The following is a 19,801-nucleotide window of genomic DNA, read 5'->3' on the forward strand; positions in this document are numbered from 1 at the left end:
ATTGACAGTACAGTGTAAGTATGCTGACTCCTCTCACTGGTAGCATTCAGATATTGGTTGAACAGATACCGAAGTTTAGAGCCACAAAACCCTCTCCATTTGTGTCTCGCTATAGGGGAGACTAACTTTCTGGCGTGGGCTTGTATCAGCAGCGCATGTTAGCTCTGAGTGCGTGAGGGGAATGTCTTGGCTGCAGGGCGGGCAGCATCGGAGATAGATCTGAGATATAACGAGAGCACAGACTGTCTCTCCATCTTTGGGAGCCACAGCATCGACTGGCACCAGCAGCGCGTTCACGGATCCATTCCTCGCTCAGATCACACCCTCTCCTCCCTCCACAGCAGGGCTTGTGTCGTAGAAGTGCGACTGGGGCACGTTGCCTCCGGGAGGGCGGGTGCGCTAAAAGATCTGCTTCCCCTGGCTGCTCTCATTGCAGTCCAGTCTGCTGAGCGGAGCGCAGCGGACTGAGCTGACAGACCGCATCTTTGCACGGATTTATCACATCGCGTTGAGTGCAGAGGGAGGACCGGAATTAGACAACACCTTTCTGTTTAAACAATGTTTCTCCTACAGTACGCAGGTAGGCTACAAAGTTTTTTTTTGTTTTGTTATTAAGCCAATTACACGGGGGGGGGGGGGGGGGCTCTCCGTTGGCTGCTTTCTTGCGGCAGTTTTTGTGATTGTCATGCGAGTCACTCGTTCTCAGGTTTTCTTGCCGATCGCACATTTGGTTTTGTGTACGAGCGCAAGGACAGTCCGACTTAAAGCTGTAGCAACATCTTGACCAAAGAGAGCGCCGCTTTTCTCCATGTTGATGTTGGTGCACTATATGATATGCAGCTGATGAGAAATCTGACCAGTATTCTCATTTTAAACATTATCCTCGCAATTTTACTTCATTGTGTCCTGTGCAGGCGGGTGTCCAGTGTGTTTATTGGCGCTCCTGAATTAGATTTTGGATTGGGAACAGCCTACGGAGCGTCTATAGTGAATTAACGCTTGGGCACGCGTTTCCAAACACAGTTCATTCCGTCTTCTGTCGTATTGTGGCAGCATAATAAACTGTGGCGAGTCACGTTGTGGAGCCCGGTTATAGGCGCAGAATAGCCATGCACAAATAGGCTGAATTAAATGGGCCGTATCATTCGTGAGCTCTCAACTCTGGATGTGGTCTGAGCTCTCACATTAAACAAACCTGCCTGCAACTTTTTTTTTGCAAAAATACATTTCACACTGCTATTTCATTTAAACATTAACTTCTGAGACTGCGACGTAAAGTCCTGCTTAGAAAGTGGCAGAACTAGAATTACATTGATTGTTATGCTTGATTTACTTGTTTCAATTGTAGGTTTGTAATCCAACTACCTATACCACTGTGAGAGTGGAGCTCCAGCTGTGCTGGTGACAGGCATTTACCTCCACGCTGCACTGGTCCCACTGATCAAATTGGCAGATCCGTTATATAGGGCTATTGCTTGGTGCAGGAAGGGGCTTAGATCTGCCAGAGAGGAGAGACCGGATGATTGTACACTGTGTGCTGAAGGAGGAGTCTAAATATTTCAGCTCGGTTGAGGGTTGGAAGCACTGGGCATTAACTGGGGAAGGAACTCGCAATATCAGGAGAGTTGGGGGGTGGAAAGATGATCTCTGAGCTGAGGATCATAGTTGTTGGCTGCAGGAATGTATCTTGCATTTGGTTATGAGGCTTTTACGAGTGAAAAGAAGCCAAGTCTAGGGTTTCCAATACACTATAACTTGTCAGAAATTATATTGCGTGAGCGGATTGATAATCTGAGTGGAAGTCAGTTCAAAACTTAAAGAAGCACATTAAGCTGTCGTATGCTCTTTCTTGCGTTGGCTGAGTGTAAGCGCTATATGTGAGGATTGTAGATGCTGCAGTGCTCTGATAAACCCCACTGACAGTCCCTTTGAGCCAGGCTGAATAGAAGAGCATTTTGTTGAGAATCTGGATTAGGGACTCGGTCTACTATAGAATGAGGCTCAGGGGAACAGAGGCACCTACAGTACTTGGAGGATGATCTCAGGAGATGAAGCTAGAGACGGTTTTACTACAGCACGATGACTGTGAATGAGAGCACATGGATGTATAGGGCACAGAGGTACAGTGGCAACAACAACAAAATCATGTTTGAATCTTGATGTTGACTTAGTGTCGTCTTAGTACCTCTTTACTTTTATAGCCAGAGCTGTTTTGGTCTTCAGTTGATGCGGTGAATGTGTCCTCAGCACAAGTATTTGGCAGCGCTGAAGAAGAACTGACATCTGACAAGAAACCTTTTTTTTCTCATTTTGTGCAATTATTATGTGAGATGTTGAGAATGGTGAAAGCTGAGATCTTCCTCAGTGTTTTGGTCCAAGAGTGTGTCCACAGAGATTGTCTGGAAAGCAGCCATTGGTTTATTGTAATAGAGGCTGAAAGTGCAAATACTACATGGCTGTTACTTTAGAAGAGTGGCCTGAGAAGGCGCAGGACAAGATGATGATGGAGAATACATTATTAATAGGGCTGGATACTGTTCAGTATTTCCTGCACCAGTACTTAGATTGGCAGCCTCACCGCGCTACTAGCATGCACAGGCTTGTAAGGCACAGTACAAGTGCAAGGCATTATTGTTATTTATTTACAAAATATGTAAACGTGTATACTGTTCTTATTGTTGATATCAAAGTCTGTTTTGTAAAATGGGAACCCCCAGAAGCGTGAAGCTTACAAGTGGGGACCCACCATTAAAATCAACATACAATACAATGCAATACGAAACATAGAATTACAGAAATCCCACCCATTTACAATTAAATACCAACTGCACTATATCTATACAAATGGAAGTTATTTGTACTGAGAGCTAATAAGGGCATTCAGGGCCAGACCAAAATGTGACCAATGTGACTGTGAATCTTCAGCCATATGGGGTTACACTCCGAGTATGGAGTGAACGAATAGTGCAATGTAAAGCGTCTTTGAGTGTCCAGAAAAGCACTATATAAAACCAATTCATTATTATTATTATTATTAAGCACAATGTAGCACTAAAATTGGCTTTAGACGTTTTTTAAATATGTTGCGAGAATGTGATTTTTTTTTATTTATAGAACTATCAATCTCATTCGTGATCTCCGGGCCTCTGCATGTTACACTAAAGCTGGTACACTTCACAGTACAGAAGTTAATGCATGTACCACATTATACATAATACATGCATTGTGTAATCTGTTGCATTATTATTATTATTATTATTATTATTGTCATCATCATCTCAGCATTTGAGGTGGTTCTTTCACCAGGGGCCAACCAGGTCCCTCAGGTTTGGCTCAGGTCCTCAGCCAAGGACTCTTCGAAGTATACGGGCAGTCCCCAACAGCACCGTCTTTTGTATTTCTTTGGCACTGATTCTGCAAGGGAGTTTGTCCAGGTGATCTTGGAGCCCTTTCTTGGCAGTTCCTAAAGCTCCGAAGACAATCGGCATAATTCGGGTTTTGGTGTTCCACATGCGCTTGATTTCAATCTCCAGATCTCGATACTTTGTGATTTTCTCCGCTTCTTTCTTTAAGATGTTTTTGTCATCTGGGATAGCCACATCAATCAGATAGCACATTTTGTTGTTCTTGTCATGGAGCACAATGTCTGGCCGATTTGCCGTGATAGTACGGTCTGTTGGGATGGTCATGTCCCACATTATTATTATTATTATTATTATTATTATTATTATTATTATTATTATTATTATTATTATTATTATTATTATTATTATTATTATTATTATTATTATTATTATTATTATTATTACTAAACAATACTTGACTTTCGATACTGGCATGTGCAACATCATTGTCTCATCTGTTGTTGATCAATTGCATAAAGGCTTTTCTTTAAGCAAATCATTTCTTTTATATCATTAATTTGTGCTGCTAAGTTTCTATGGCTTTGTATCAGGACCTGTCAGGCATCAAAACTTGGCATAAAAAGAAAGAACTTGTCTTTGATACCAGACAGTCCACCTTCTTTCTTTTTCTTTTCTTTTCTTTTCTTTTCTTTTCTTTTCTTTTCTTTTCTTTTCTTTTCTTTTCTTTGCTTTGCTTTGCTTTGCTTTGCTTTGCTTTGCTTTGCTTTGCTTTGCTTTTCTTTTCTTTTCCTTTCCTTTCCTTTCCTTTCCTTTCCTTTCCTTTCCTTTCCTTTCTTTTCTTTTCTCTTTTTCAGTAGCCAAGGAATATGAAATACTTGCACAAAATATGGTTATATATATATTAGTCATTACAATTCAAGTACAAACTCTCCCCAAATGAAGTGCACCAAGTCAAGTTGGACACTGGTGTACAAGATCTGCAGGAGCTTGAAGTCAACAAAACACGAGAGAATGGGGAAAGGGAAGGAAAAGTACATCCCTGACAGCAGCATCACTACCATCTAAGTCCATATCTTGCCAAAGGTGTTAAGCAACTGAAAACAGCAATATAACATAAAACACATTATATTTTAAGGCTGTAGCTACCAATATAGAACACATTATAAACCTAAAGTAACTTGCCCAACACTGATCAGAAAAAAAACATTTGTGTTCTATTGTGAAAATTGGACTCCCAAAAAGCTTATGGATAGGGGTCCATCACACCACCAGCACCACCCACCCACTTGGCAAGGATTATGTGAGCGATCTAACCTACATACCAGGACAATCACTCTTTCATTTGAGGGTATTTAGAACATAGTTACCTCAAACATATACCAAGAGAAAGGAGTTTAACCCTCAGCCGCAGATAGCTCGGGTGTGTGTCTCTCCAGTTAGTACAGCATCTATATAGTTTATCCTTGTGGAAGGCCATTGCATACTTTGAAGACATGCATTTTTAAACCTGAAAAGCTCCGTGTTGAAATGGTTTGCAAAGGCGTCAATAGACAAACGCATTCGGACCCCACAGCACAGTCTTTCGTGGTCAAAGGAAAACCCTAAGAGCTGCGGTGAACTATAGGAGCACTGTACTTCATGTTTACTGGACGGAGGCCGGCGTCGGAGCCTGCTGCTGAATAAATACACTCTTTTCCTCAGGCAGCACCAAGGGCTTCTTCTGCCGGTGTGGGTGAATGAGAGGTCAGCATTTACAGGGATGATACAACCCCAGTACTATGCCAAAGATAAGTTTCAAACCTCTCAAACCTCAGTTAAGATCAACCCTGCAGCTCCTGTTTTTTTTTGATAAGATAAAATAAGATAAACCTTTATTGATCTCACAAAGGAGAAATTCACTTGTTACAGTCGGCGTTCAAGAAGATCACTCAGAGTTAATAAAGTGCAGCTGATGCAGAGATTATTGCACATGTTACTTCACAGTCTTATTGTACAGTCTGACAACAGTGGGGATGAAGGCTTTGCGGTAGCGCTCCGTCCTGCACTGAGGGTGTCTCAGTCTGCCACTGAGAGAGCTGCTCAGCTCTTCTACAGTCCCGTGCAGTGGGTGGGAGGTGTTGTCCATGATGGAGGTGAGCTTGGCTAACACCCTCCTGTCCCTCACCTCCTCCACAGAGTCCAGGGGGCAGCCCAGGACGGAGCTGGCCCTCCTGACCAGCTTGTTCAGTCTGTTCTTGTCCCGCTCTGTGCTGCCCGGGGCCCAGCACACGGCAGCGTAGTGGAGAGCAGAGGCCACCACAGAGTCATAAAAAGTCCTGAGCAGAGGCCTGCTCACTCCGAAGGACCTCAGTCTCCTCAGAAGGTGGAGGCGACTTTGGCCCTTCTTGTACAGGGAGTTGGTGTTGTGGGACCAGTCCAGTTTATTGTTGATCAGTTTACGTGTTTATCAGGTTGAACTAAGGATATGCATTCAAGTGAAATGTGTTCAGCATCAAAACTCTGACTTCCACAACATCCTATGATTAAGAACACATTTTGGATGGAAATGATATTGCTTTACGTTGTACAGGAACCAATATCCGCACTTGGACACTTGCCTGGTTCAAAAGAGCACCTCTCATTAGGTCCAGATCACTCTGTTTTCCCTTAAGTGGAATCTCCAGAGCTGATGTACAGCAGGTTTATGTTCTGATGTTTGATTATCCGAGTGAATAACAAGGACCCATTATTTTCAACAACATACTGCACTGCTTAGTCATTGATTGTATACAGCTAGTGGAATCTGGTAAAGTTACCACCGAGATAAATTTGTTGGAATTGAAAAGACAGTTTGAATGGTTGCTATTACCACATAGAAAAGAGTGCTGCTATTCAGGAAGTACAATATTCTTATGTCTTCAGATGGGCCTTGATGAGCATTTTGGTTTGGGTTTTATATCCGAGAGTATGTATTTTGTATGTCAGTAATAAAATCCAAGGAGACCAAAAGTGTTAAAAAACTCTTTAGTGAGTAAAAAGACATGACAAAACAGACAGGGGATTACAAATAAGGGGTATCAAAGGTAAAAACTGTTCCAATCTGTGAGCTTCACTTCCCATGATGCACCACAGTGTGCAGTGTCATAATATAATGAGCCAAAATCAAATATGACCAAAACAAATGCCAAAATTCTGATTGTGAAATTATGATGACTTAACCAAATAATTTGAAGAAAATTTCATTTGGTCAAAAGAACCATTAGCCCAAAAACATTTCAAAATTAACAAAAAATAACAAAACATAAATTGTGGCCTACACCAATTGGAACCAATAGAAAGGAATTATGGCAAATAATAACAAACAAATATAGAATTTAAGCTCCTAGAGTCATTGCTGTCATTGTTTTTGATGATGGGGTGAAGAAAAGTCTTATTTGCAAAATATAGGCTTTATTAATCACGCATATAAAATAGATACTACGTTTTGCTAACAGTCCACGAACAAACTAACAACTATTGAATAAATCTATGTATAAAGTGTTCAAACTGCATACAATGTGTAATTTGTAATGCAAGTGCTCTGTCTTCCAGCAACGTGTACTCGAGATACAGGAGTGTGTGATGTCAAAACATAGGTTGTGATTAATCCATAATCAATGCACTATTTTGTGATTTATCATAACAGCTCTGATACTTCTATATACCACAAATGATGAACAAAGTCCCCAATTGTGCATTAAATATTAGCTAGGACTCCTATGGCTTGAAAGGGGCTTATCAGGGTAATCATGTTTGCATCTCTCTTTCAGTTATTATTATTATTGTGTGTGTGTGTGTTTTACATATTCAATGGCAGCCCTGGTGTAAGTTAAGGTCATCAGGACACATGCTGACAACAGCAGTCTGCGCCTCATGTCTGTGAGCACATTCATTACACACAGGAGGTAACTGGATTCACAAATCAGCCCCAGCTCTGGGTTTATAGTGCCATTGGGTTTTATGGGTCATATTTCACCGACTGGTGGGGTGTTTGTCTGAAGGGGTTTGTGTGTACGCACTCACAAGAAGCACATTTCACACATTTTACGATGTTAATTCTGTCTCATGGAAATCGTGTGTGTTAATTTTTCATGCGTGTTTGAGTATTCAGCGTTATTCAGCCTGTCTTCTTCTCAAGAGCTTGAAATATTTAGCCCTGACCTACCGATGTGCTCAGGTGGGGCTTCACGGTGTTTTTCAAATCCAGACAGCTTCACTAGGCCCTATTGCTAAGTAAATTGCCTTCACCACTAACCATTTCTTGCCAATATTTGTCAGCCTTGCTTTTCAGCTTCTTTTCTCTCTGCCAGAATCTAGGCGTTCATTTCGTAGGCTCAGAACTGCATTAATTTTACCTATATTTTTCTATTCCAGTACATTGTTATAAAACCATAAATACAATGTTGAAAAGTACAAATACTCAAAGAAAATATTAACATTTGCAAATGTTATCCAACTGGCAGGCCTTGTCTTTAGTAATGAGCAGAGACCGAGTAGTTGGTCCCAGATTGTATTCTCCAGTGTTATCCTTTGCATGATCTATGGCACTTCATTTGTTCGACTGTATGGGTAATTAAACAGGGGAGGCACATTCAGGGAAGTTTCACAGTAATCTCCCGTTAAGGCTAGATCATTATTGGTGGAATGGTATAATTGGAGAAATGTCAAGAGTATTAGTAAGAGAGTGTTGTGTTAATGAAAGGGATTTATCTTGTTTACTCAACTTAGTCGCGTTTCCTCATTTAGAAACTGGGCACTATGCGATTACTGGGGTTATAGACTGAGAGAGCACATCTGTTCTCAAGTGTTTTTGCAGATTAAGTTGTGATAAAACCGGAGAGGTTACGTAAGGTTATTCATATCACCTCACCATTTTTAATTCAACAGTATGCACAAAACTTTTTAATGTAATGAGATGTAGAGAATATTGATGCAATAGTGCCGCATACTCCTGTCTTTCACTATCTCCATTGTGGCCTATATGTTTTTTGTGCCACATGTGCGATTAAAGCAGTAGTAAGTAACTCGTGCCCGTAGAGGCCAAAAGCGCCACTACAGGTGTCGTTGCATGTTGCGCTTTTTTTTACTTATTAATTGTCCGTGAGAGTAAATACTACGCTGACAGAAACGACAATGGAAGAAATGCATATATATATATTGTACATCCAATTATACAATGGACATCATTTTTTTCACTCAAACTTGGCTGTAAACACTGTTTAAGTGGCACTAGCCTGCAGTTAGCTTTGCCCGTTAGCCTGTTAGCTTCTTGTTGGTGATTCCATTAGTGTGTATTGGTGACTCAGACCCAGTGGCAGCTAAGTTGCAAGTGTGGTTTTCTGGCCAGAGACACCAGGGGGAGATGAAAGACACCCCAATCGTCCCATTAACACTTCTATTACGCCCAGAGGGACTACGGAAAGGATTTATTAAGGTAAACAAGTTACTTAGTACTGCTTTAAAGCCGCACCTCGAGGATTTTACTCAATAAATTATATTGAAATGCAACCATTTATTTTATGACAGATATGTTCATCGTTGAAAAATTCCTCATAAATGTATAAAAACGTGAACATGTGCTTTTGCTGTGAGTGGCTTAGCTCTCCTAAGACATGACCATAACTTTACCAGGAGTGGATACGTCTCCAGCTCGTCTCCATGGAGATGTCGGCTACAGTCAGTAGAATTTGAGATGTACATTTTTTAGATCCTCATCCAAATCCATTCTTTGATTAACCACTGTAGAATATAATTTCCTGTGTCGAGCTGATTGAAAATGCCACAAAGCTATAACAAATACTTGCAGAAGTAGAAATAGCTGCTCTGACTAAAATCCAACAGAATTGCAAAATGTTGCCTCTCTCAGCCTTGAATTCACAGCACTATATGAAATGAAACTTAAAAGAATTATGTGAAAGACAGGTCTCGTCTGAGGCTCAACACTAGTTCAGTCTTGCACGAGGAATACAGAACACAGCACAGACAGCAGAGTACAAATTATTCAGGGAGTACACTGCAATGCTTTTGACAATGACAGCTGGTACCTGAGATAACACTTTCTTTCAAGTGTTGAGGAGCTGCTGCCTGTTGACTTCTCGCTGCTTTTTGTGACAACCGGCAGGCTTCGTGTGCTCTGTTACTGTCTGCACATGGGGTGGAGACATTGCCTGGAGCTGAACTTGAGGAGGTGAAAAGGAAGGCTCTTGCCCAGTTAAAAATACTCCTGCGCTGGGCTCCTGAGCAACACTTTGACCAAGGCTTTCGCAAGCTTGAGCTGTCAGGGCCATCCGTCTGACCACATCCTCATTAGCTAAAGCAGTCGGCACTCAGCGGCGTCTCTTCAGAGTTAAAGAAGAAAATGTCTCCCCAACCACGGATTAATTTTGTAAACGGTTCAGTCGGAAAGAATAAAGTGGGAGGCAAGTTCTGGCACACGGCTGCTCTTAATGACATGTCACATTTTGGGACGGGCAGATGCTGTGGTGAGGCTATTCCCTCAGCGCAGCTAGAGGGCAAACAGAGAAAAGGATAAACTATTCCAGTTGTCGCTGTTGTAGGACTTTTTCTGAATGGCATATGTTGTTTTTTCTTGTTTATTATGCCTCTAGCAGTCTCCTAACACTTAAACCATGAAAGGGAGAGGCGAGAGACGTCTAAATGAAGATTGTCACTATGCTAGTGTTGTTTCTTGTGGGCTCGCCTAAAGTATTATAGTTCACGTGCCCAGAGAATATCAGAGGAACATAAAGTACAGGAAGAGCATTGGTCGGCCTTTGTGATTTGTGAGCTTTGGGAATGGTCTCAAAGGTGTGAGTAATAGCCACAGTGGTGTGTAAAATGAATTGGACATGCTGGGACACATATAGAAACGATATCCTTGTAATATGTACTTTTTTTTTTGCGTCTGTCTGTCACACTGGTAAGTCTTTACCCTCTTAAATCTCCCATTTTTCTCCCTTCATGGACTTTAAAAAAGCACTCGCAAAGATTTTTTTTACATGCATTTTAGAAGTTTGTTGCGGTAGATGTGCCTATAAATGAGGCGCCATGACTGAGTTGAGTGAAGGTTTGTTATTATAAGCCGCTGAAATCTCTTCCATTCACTCCGCTGATTTCTCTCAGAAATGCTGTAACTCCAGTCACCTCTGTCTCCTGCAGCACCAGCGATCGAGTAACTGTCTGCATTTCAACATGAACCCCATTGTGCTCCATAGTGCTCAGCTGAATGCAAAGTTCTAGCCCTGCTCATCTACTTTATGTCAAGGGTAAACGCAGAGCTGTTAGGAGCTCAAATCGTGATCGACAGTATACTTCTCCGTCTGCAGCTTCCTGGAAATAGTGTGCGGCTTCAACTCTTCAAATAGTCCTGTTGTGAGTTACCTTCTGAAATACCTCCTGCCTCTCACATATTGTCTCTCAGGAGTCTGATGTATTTGGAAAGGAACAATGACTGTCAAATTTATCCAAGAAAGAGATGGGTTCAGCAACAGGGCAAAAGAAAACCCCAAAGGAATAAAGTAAAGGACTAATGTCTCTTAAGATCTTGACTAGGGCTGAAACAACTAAACGATGAATCGACGACTAAACGATTATTGAAATACTATGTTAGTAATCGATTAATCGTTTTCCAGCCTCTCTCCAGCAGTTGGGATCCGGATTCTGGTTCACACAGACTCAAATAGAGCAAAAATTACATGAAAATGTAGTATTTTTGATGAAAACCTACTTTGTTGTGTATGTAGTACACTTTGTACATTGTAAATTTCATGAATATCTGTTTGTGTCTCATCCAATCAGAAGCAGAATTAGCACCAAGAGCCTCCAACAAACATTTACTTTACGTTTACTCCATCAACACGTCCTCAAGCGGATCCACTTTAGCTTTATGTGATAAAAAAATGGAAAAAATAAAATTTTCCTACACTATTCATAGCCAAGCGACTTATCGATTCATCGTAAAAATAGTCGATAGATTAATCAATTACAAAATAATCGTTAGTTGCAGCCCTAATCTTGACCACTGTTCATCACTCCTTCCAGCTTACATTAATGATATGGAGTTTGATGCTCGAGCTGACCGCTCACAGAGCCGGTTCTTCCTATACGCAAACTACGCAAGGTGCGTAGGGCTCAGTGTTGTTTCACTGATTAATCAACGCGTTGTTACGGGGACAGGCTCTTCCAGCGCGCAGTCACTCTCCGCCTACTTCGCCACATATAACACCAAAGCGGAGCAGTCTGCTGAAGTGAATGAGCAGGAGAGACCGACCGCCTTCCCCCTGTCTCTTCGCCTCCTGCTCCTCCGCGGATGCATGTCACCCGTGTCCGGGCGCTGCTCTCATGTTTTCTCTGCGCGGACTCGGGGCTGCAACTCTGGGCCTCACTCTCATTTAACTCTCTTCTTGTTGTGTCTGGTGAGTCTGGAGTATGAGGACAGTAGTTTGACGAATAGACGAGAGTAAAAAGCCGTTCTCCGTGGCCTTTTTGTTGAGTTGAATCCACATGGTTCTCATGAGCACAGTAACTTACAGTAACTCTGGTTCTCTGAATGTGCACAGTCTAAAACGGGTTGGGCGACTCACAGGCTAATGCTCAGCGGTAAGACAGAAACAACCGTCAGGAGCAGGTTTCAGTTCGTTTTAAATCAGCGGTTCCCAATCTGTGGGTCAGGGACCAGAGGTGAGAGAATGGGACCATTTGCCATTTACTGTTTTAAAAAGGGAAATAGACTAGTAGTCGTCCTAAATACCAGTCTCATAGTGGTTTAGTGGTTAGTGGTCCTCACACAGGGGGCAGGGCCTGAATTGAGGTCTGTATGTTCTGCTTCTGCCCTGGAACAGTGGAACTGTTTTGACCATAAATGGATTCTCTCTTCGTCGAATAGCCATGGGACGCTACTGTAGGGCCCCCGTGTGGATTTTTGCATAGGGCCCCAGAAGGGCCAGCACCAGCTCTGACCGCTCATACACAGCATGTTGCTAAAAGGGCAAACAGGCGATATATTCACCGTAAACTCAGCCCTGCCCGGGGCGGGCAGAGCAGCAATGCGTCTCCACAGTTCTGCCAGGCCCGTCAATCAAAGTCCGGCATCATTTGTGCAACCACTGTTTAAAACATACTGCGAGATTAAACAAATAAAGCACCCCCTCAGAGATGTCATAAGATGAAACTCTTCATTTAGAAACAATGGGCTTTTGCACACATTTTTCTTGAGGGGTTCTTAAACATATTTTTGGCATTCACAAAATGTGTATTTTTTTTCTGGAAGAACAAATCCTAAAAACAGTTTTGAGGACTCTTACACACAATGTTTCTGCCACTTTACAATATTATCACAGTCAAAAAGAACCCAAAAAATAATATTCCTCCTTTTTCATGGGTAATAACATATTACTACAAATGACTTAAAGGAATAGGCCACCGTTTTTCCATACTGAGATATGTTCTTACCTGAGCTTAGACGAGTTGATACAACCCGTTTGGAGCTATAGGGATAAATTGGGAGAGGCCAAATGCAAACAACATCTTTGGTTGTTTTGCTTGACCAAGATGTTGTATGTAATGGAACACACAAAACAAAATATAGGAGAAATACACGAAATATAGTAACATTTTAGTCATTAAACGTATAGTTTTCATGTGTCACATAAATGGTTTGTTATAAATTCATGAGATATTTTTATTTAGAGTATTTCTATTTCAAAATGATATGACTTAAGTAGAAGTAGAAAGTAGTGTGAGATAAAATGAATGAACAAAAAAAGTACAATCACTTTTAAAAGTTACTCAAATACATGCACTTGAATAACTGACCCCACAATCATCCACATTTTCTTTTCAATTCATTGGGACTTGGATCAGCTTAGTTTTTGTGCAGTCAACATGGTCATAAAGTCCCTCCGGCTTTAAATTGGTGACCACAAAGCGATGCACCACATTGGATAATCCCATCAGACAAGGACCTAACAACAAGGTTTATATTTAAATGTAGCTTCATCTCAAAACATGCATCCTATTTGTTGCATTGTAGCTAAAGGTGTTAAATCGTGTTGCTTTACAAAGATGGCTGCATTTTCTAAGCGCGCACGGCATTTAAGCCAAGTAAATTTCGGACAATGGCAATCAAATGCAAAAAGATTAAGCTGGTCAGTCACGCCATCTGTGGTATTTCTGTGGTCTCTTCTGCTTCAGGCTATTCCGGGAGAGATTAGCAGAGGATTGGAGCTTTTTGTATTGTGGATGAAACGTTGAAACAATCAAGTTTAGGAAAACCACTGGAGAGTAAGCCATGCAATTCTGAACCTTGTATTCTGAGTATAGGAGGTGGCGAAGGGAAAAAAAACCCACAGCTGTACGGGTATGCACCAATTGACTATGGGATGTATTTGACAGTCCTCTCTGCCGCGACATCCCATTTTTAATTAGCAGCAAAGACTTCTACTTCTGCCCCATGTGTTCACTTGAAATAGCTGCCATCGTATGAGAGCAGTGCAGCGCTTGTCCGTTCTGTGCCACTTGGCTGGACCACATCCTACATTTTCCATGACACAGGACCCCCACTTCAGCAATTTGACCCTAATGTGATGGAACACTTATCGAGTTTGAGAATTGCAGCCAGATAGTTACAAAGTGCTTTAGAGAATAGGCCTCAGTCTTATCCCCTGCTGCATCGTATTGTTTATGCCAGGCTTTCTCTCATTATCCATCCCCTGGAACACATCAACACGGGCATTTCTGTTCTTTTCTTTTTTTTTATACAATAGAATGCTAATGGAGGCTCAAAGTATTTCAAAGATGGGCAGAATATGTGTTCAGCGATCCAGGATGTTTGTCAGGGCTATCTAGCAAGTGGTTTTGGCCTACTGGGAATGTTTTGGGTTGATGGATGAAGCACCATCTGGATCAGGAAACCCAGACAGACTTGAGGAGAGAATTAACACTCTACACAGAACGGCGCCACTAATCGAAGCCCATGGAATCGAACCACCATGTCATGAGGCGAGAGCTAAGTCATGTCTTGCTCTCATGGGACGTTGAGCATGTATATGTGTGAGTGGACATGACCTTATCAGCGGCTGTCGCCTCATTAACACTCAGTCAGTGCAGAAAGGGCACAGGCCTGGGTAGGAGACAGGGTTAGAATACAGAGACTACAAATCAGGGCCGGACGATGTGACAACGAAGTAATCAATTTTTTTTCTCTCTGTCTCATTGATCGATTTAGACTTTTCATGATATAATAAATACATGAAGCTGATTCAAGGACTTAGGCACACTTTTTATACAAACCTCAGCTCAAACAATAAACAAAGCTTTTCTCCAGTGTTATTTAACACACAAAAACCTCCCATTGTCTCACCCAAACTCCAAAACTAGGTGCTGCTTCTGCCAAAGAAAATGCTGCACAGCTGATGATTACATTAATACCTCCTGAGCTGCAGGGATAGACCAGATCCACATCATGACGCTGTTTTCTTTCCACTTAAGTTTTTCTACACCTGAGCTGCGCTTTTCGATGTCAAAGCAAAAGTTCAAAGATCTTAATACAGAGAGCGCTCACTCTGTCACTAATCATTTATGTTTGGTACAATTATCCTTCAAAGTAAATCAACCCCATGTTAAAAGTTAGTAGATCAATCAATGGTTTAGTATAGCCCAATATCACAACAGGAGTTACCTCACAGGGCTGCACCAAACATGAAGTCAGTGAAACAGAGCAGTAAATAAGACAATTTATGTCTTATATAATGTATATATATAATATAAAGTTCAGGCAAATTAAGTATCCAGGCAAACATAGTATAAGTGTCAGCAGCAGGTGGTGACGAGCTGCGTGCGTGTCCTCCATCCTTAGGCTCACCGACATGGCAAGAAAAAACTCAAAAACCCAGCAGTTGAAAAGAGAACCTTGGGGAGAATAGAAGGAGAGACACACTTCCATGGACATACAGGCTATAGAGACCCACGGCTAATGGGACGGGCCAAGATCGCAGAACATTCAGTCCGTGTTGGAGCTTAAGTTCTTCTTGTCCAATCCCTGTAGGTGGGGTTCCTAGTATTACAACGTATATATTGGCTCAGAAAAATGACAATTGTGAGCTGTCTACTTATTTTAAAGGATTTCTGTGCCAAAAATGTCTAATATAGAGTGAGTGCTGACTTTTCCACAAACTATCTTTTCTCCTCACCGCTGAAGCTACAGATGTCTTTCTTGTTCTCACTGCTATGTTGTGGTCTTTTCTTTGTCTAAGAACTCTAGTTTCTTATTCAGTCCTTTAGCCCTTTAGGTTTCAGATCAGGATCAGATTTGCCATCTCTAATAATTACAAAGGTTTTAGTAAGTTATGCTTCGCTTTAAGAAAACAGCCTGCATTTGCGCTGATGTGGCCAGTTATCTGTGCACGCGTTCATGTTGCTTTTGTTAGACCCACCACGGGTCATATATTAAAGCAGTACTAAGTAACTTGCTTACCTTAATAAATCCTTTTATAGTCCCTCTGGGGTGTAATAATAATAATAAGTTAATGGGATGATTGGGGGGTCTTTCATCTCCTCCTGGTGTCTCTGGCCAGAAAACCACAATTGCAACTTCGCTGCCTCACCAAACACACTAATAGAATCACAAACAAGAAGCTAGCAGGCTAGCGGGCAAAGCTAACTGCGGGCTAGCACCACTTAAAAAATATTTACAGCCAAGTTTGAGCGAGAAAAAAAATCGCCATTGTCCCTCTCTCCCTTTGTCTTTATAAGCTTGGTATTTACTCTCACGGACAATTAATGAGTAAAATAATGCAACATGCTATGACACCTGTAGTGGCGCTTATGGCCTCTAGGGGTATGAGTTTACTTAGTACTGCTTTAACGTCTGGAGAACAAAGTACCAAACCTGTTTTTTGACACCACCCCCTACCAGAGCTTTTCGGTCAGTACCAAGTAGGTACCGTTTAACGATACCGAGCTCTATAAAGCGCCATGACAATTATTGAGAATGAGATTATATTTTGATTAATTGCCCAGCCCTGCTAATGTTCAATAAAACAGTGGGTGAAGTGGATCAAGATTTCAGACTAAACATTCAACAGAAAAATTGAGGCCAGGTGTCTAAGGGATACTTTTGTGCCAGTTCTTCGCATATCTATCGAAGTACTGCTGGTCAGATGAGACACTGAATGAAAATAACGTCCTCAGTAATTGCTTGTGTCTACATTTGCATTTGCTGTTTTGTCAGCACTCTAGTTAACTGCACTTTATAAATGTCATTGCATTGTTTGGGAATAGATTAACCTTTTACATTTTCTGCTGTGGAGGTGAAGATGCTTGCATTGCAATCCTGAAGTTCTTAATGTTGCAAAATCATAGCCTGCATATTTTCAGATATTTTCTGATCTCTGAAGTGAGCATAATGTCACAGGCAGAGAGCTCAAGGGTTCCTTCGGTTCATTAGTGCCTTCAGAGGTGACAAAGGCCAACACAGCAGTAGGCTATTTCTCACTTCATCTCCCTGTGATTTAGCCTGTCAGAACCAATAATTATGACATAAAGCATGTTTCTAAGCTAATATGGCATGGGAATGTTGTCTTGTATAAAACTGAATCATTTCTGTTTCAAGGTTTGATCAGTTTCTATGACAACAATCAAAGCTTATTTTCGCAGATTAATGCAAGTCTTAAAAGCTTGCCTTGGTAAAGAGTGGTAAAAACTGAAATGTGCATAGTCATTATGCCCTGATCAATTGTGGTGGAAATGCGTGTGTGTCCTGCTGTTAATAAAGGACTTTTAATATCTACTCCATCAGAGTGTCCCGGATTTGTGCCACATTGCAGTTTTACCACTTTTTATCAAGGCAAGCTTTTAAGACTTTTAATAATACGCTATATACCCTTGAAGAGCACTTGATTGAACAGAGTTTTATGTTTCGATTGACCCAGTGCAGCTCTCCCTTACAACTGCCTCTCGCTTTTCCCTCTGAATCGTGTTATTCAAACTAAGTATTTACTATAATGACAGAAAAAGACAGGGCAAACATCTATGTGCAGATTTTGAATTGTCTTTCTATAAATAAATGTGAAACATCCTCATGCGAATTCCACTGCTGCTTGTCATTGTGTTTGTGCACTGACAGCAGTCATCATGGCATCATTCAATATTTCAGTGCTTTGAGGTCAAATCCTCCTCACCAACTATTAGTGTGAAAATAGATGTAGTTCTGCGGTTTTCTTTGTGACATCATTTCTCAGCTCTACAGCACGTGTTTAAAACTAATTTGAGATTCGAAGCATTGTCAGGTCTCCCATACCGGGCCCAGAGATGCACTCCTTGCTGTTTGCTAAAATACATTGTGTGCTTATATATAGCACTTCAGACTAAATCGACTGATTGGTCTCTGTCTAATAAGCGATGCAGAAAGCCAACATTGGAGGCTGAGACATGCTGTTTAACTGAACGACCGCTCCCACAGCAGACGGCGCTTCTTTAGTCATTAATAGAACACCTTATTCAATCATCATTAAATGGTTCTCATATTTTACACTTGTGACACAAATGAACTTGAATACTTATTTCCTCGGCGCTCTGTAATTACGACTGCGCTTACCCATCCAGTGTCAAATGCTGCTTTTGAACAAAAGGGTTTAGCTGTTTGACATATTGATTCATTATACTTTCAAAAGTGCTGGATAAGGTCTGTAGACAAAGAGAAATTGAAGAATAGCTGATAGGATATTGTCGTTGTGGCCTTGCTCCAATGTGTTGTTGTTTTTCTCTCCTCTGTTTTATGGTTGATTATGCTGCTTTCAACATCAACGTACCATGAATATAAGCCTATGAAAATTGTTTGATGAATCCAGAAATAACTCTTGGCAATTTCCTTCACACCGTTTACTTAAAGGGACTATACAAAGTTCAAAAATGTAAAAATTAAGTATTTTCCGAGGTGATTTTACCATCCCAAAAGTGAACACACAGAATGCAGCGCCAAATGACAGAGGGAAAAACAGACAGAAAAACACAGCAGCTCCTCCATTTTCATTTCTCTGTCATAACTGCAGTACAAATAACTAATTCCATGGCCACAGCGAGCCCAACATACCTTTATATCTTCTCACATTCATGTCTGGTAATGTTTTCTCTGGCAGGACTCAACACTGAGCCTCTACAGTTCAACACTTCGCTGGTGAGCGAATGTGCTCCTTTAGAGAACGGTGCCGAGAGCAGCAAGAAGAGGAAGAGGACCCCTCTGCCCACAGGTAATTTCATGACGCTGTTGCAATTCTGCATTTTGTACACTGCAGGCATCACGATTGTGTCATCATTCTGCATCAAATTTCCGAGTTTGTATAGCTTTTTTTTATAATGGAGAAGTCCGGAGTTGGTTTTATGTAGAACTTTACATAAAAAGTTTATTCAGGTGCTATTTTCTGGTTTAAACATGGTTAAAATCTAGTTTAGACTAAATTCAGTCCAATTTATTTTTATGTCAGGCCTGATTTAATACTGATTTGATCTTGGCCTAGGCCTGATTGTACTTGGAAGAGCAAATATTTTATGAATTGGTACTTGGTTATAATGATGCATTAGTCTTATTCATTCACTCAGTATGGATTGAATGATGGTAATCGAGGCAACCAGTCTGCGCCATCAGCGACCACCACCAACCACTCACTCACACACTACATTCGCCAGGCTTCCCAATCGGGAACACCATTTGGTAAAAGTATAGTCTCTTAGCTGTATTACACCCAGGAATTATATTGATACATTACCTGAAAGCTGTGTCCATTTTACAAAATTTTACCAACAAATAAACATTTCTCCCGGATCCTGGATGGTGCCACTACGGCTAGAAAAGCACTTTATTGTTTGTTGTTATTTTCGATTAACCTGCCACGTCCCGAGGCAGTGTCTGTCTGGCCTGTTTTGGGGGCCAGCAGCGGCAGAAACGACCTGTTTTGTGTACTGTCTGTTACCGTGCCAACAGCAGCTGTCAGTCACCCCGTCGGCTCTTCTTCAAACATCCGCACGCAGCTTACACCTAACAACAGTCACCATAATTAAAACTTAATTAACAAGACCTTTTCATTAAAGGCGTAGTCACTAATAAACAGCTTTTTAATTGAAAGAAGAGGGCTGTTAACAAAGAGCTTTTCATGTTCTTTATTTGCAGCAATTCTAATTAGAGCAGATGAATACTTCACATTAACAGGTCTGAACAACCATCCGTCTTTTTCCTAATTGGATAATGCATCATCAATGTCACTTAACCTTGACTTCAAGCTGAAATCGTCTTTCTCTATAGATACAGGCGATAAGATGAGACTCATATAATAACAACACCGTATAGGTATGTTTTAAACCACGCTCGTTAGCCGCAATCCTTTTTCTTTCCAGCGGCAGGAGTTGACAAAATGTGACCGACTGTC

At 41.3% G+C, this 19,801-nt stretch overlaps 1 protein-coding gene across 3 annotated transcripts in view; it reads left to right on the forward strand.

Moving 5' to 3' along the window:
* Window positions 1–202: 202 nt before the first annotated feature.
* Window positions 203–19,801, forward strand: part of LOC306962948 (ecto-NOX disulfide-thiol exchanger 2-like) — a 59,919-nt gene continuing 40,320 nt past the window's right edge. For 2 of the 3 annotated variants that reach the window (XM_079556335.1, XM_079556336.1), the window contains exons 1-2: window positions 205–580; window positions 18,518–18,628. In XM_079556335.1, coding sequence (XP_079412461.1) covers window positions 559–580; window positions 18,518–18,628 — 133 coding nt within the window. In that variant the 5' untranslated portion in view covers window positions 205–558. Of the gene's footprint in view, window positions 581–18,517; window positions 18,629–19,801 lie in introns of all 3 variants that reach the window. The other variant, XM_079556337.1, reaches the window with a different exon arrangement.

The sequence above is a fragment of the Gobius niger genome (assembly GCF_951799975.1).
Source record: "Gobius niger genome assembly, chromosome: 5".
In the NCBI taxonomy this organism is placed as follows: Eukaryota; Metazoa; Chordata; class Actinopteri; order Gobiiformes; family Gobiidae; genus Gobius; species Gobius niger.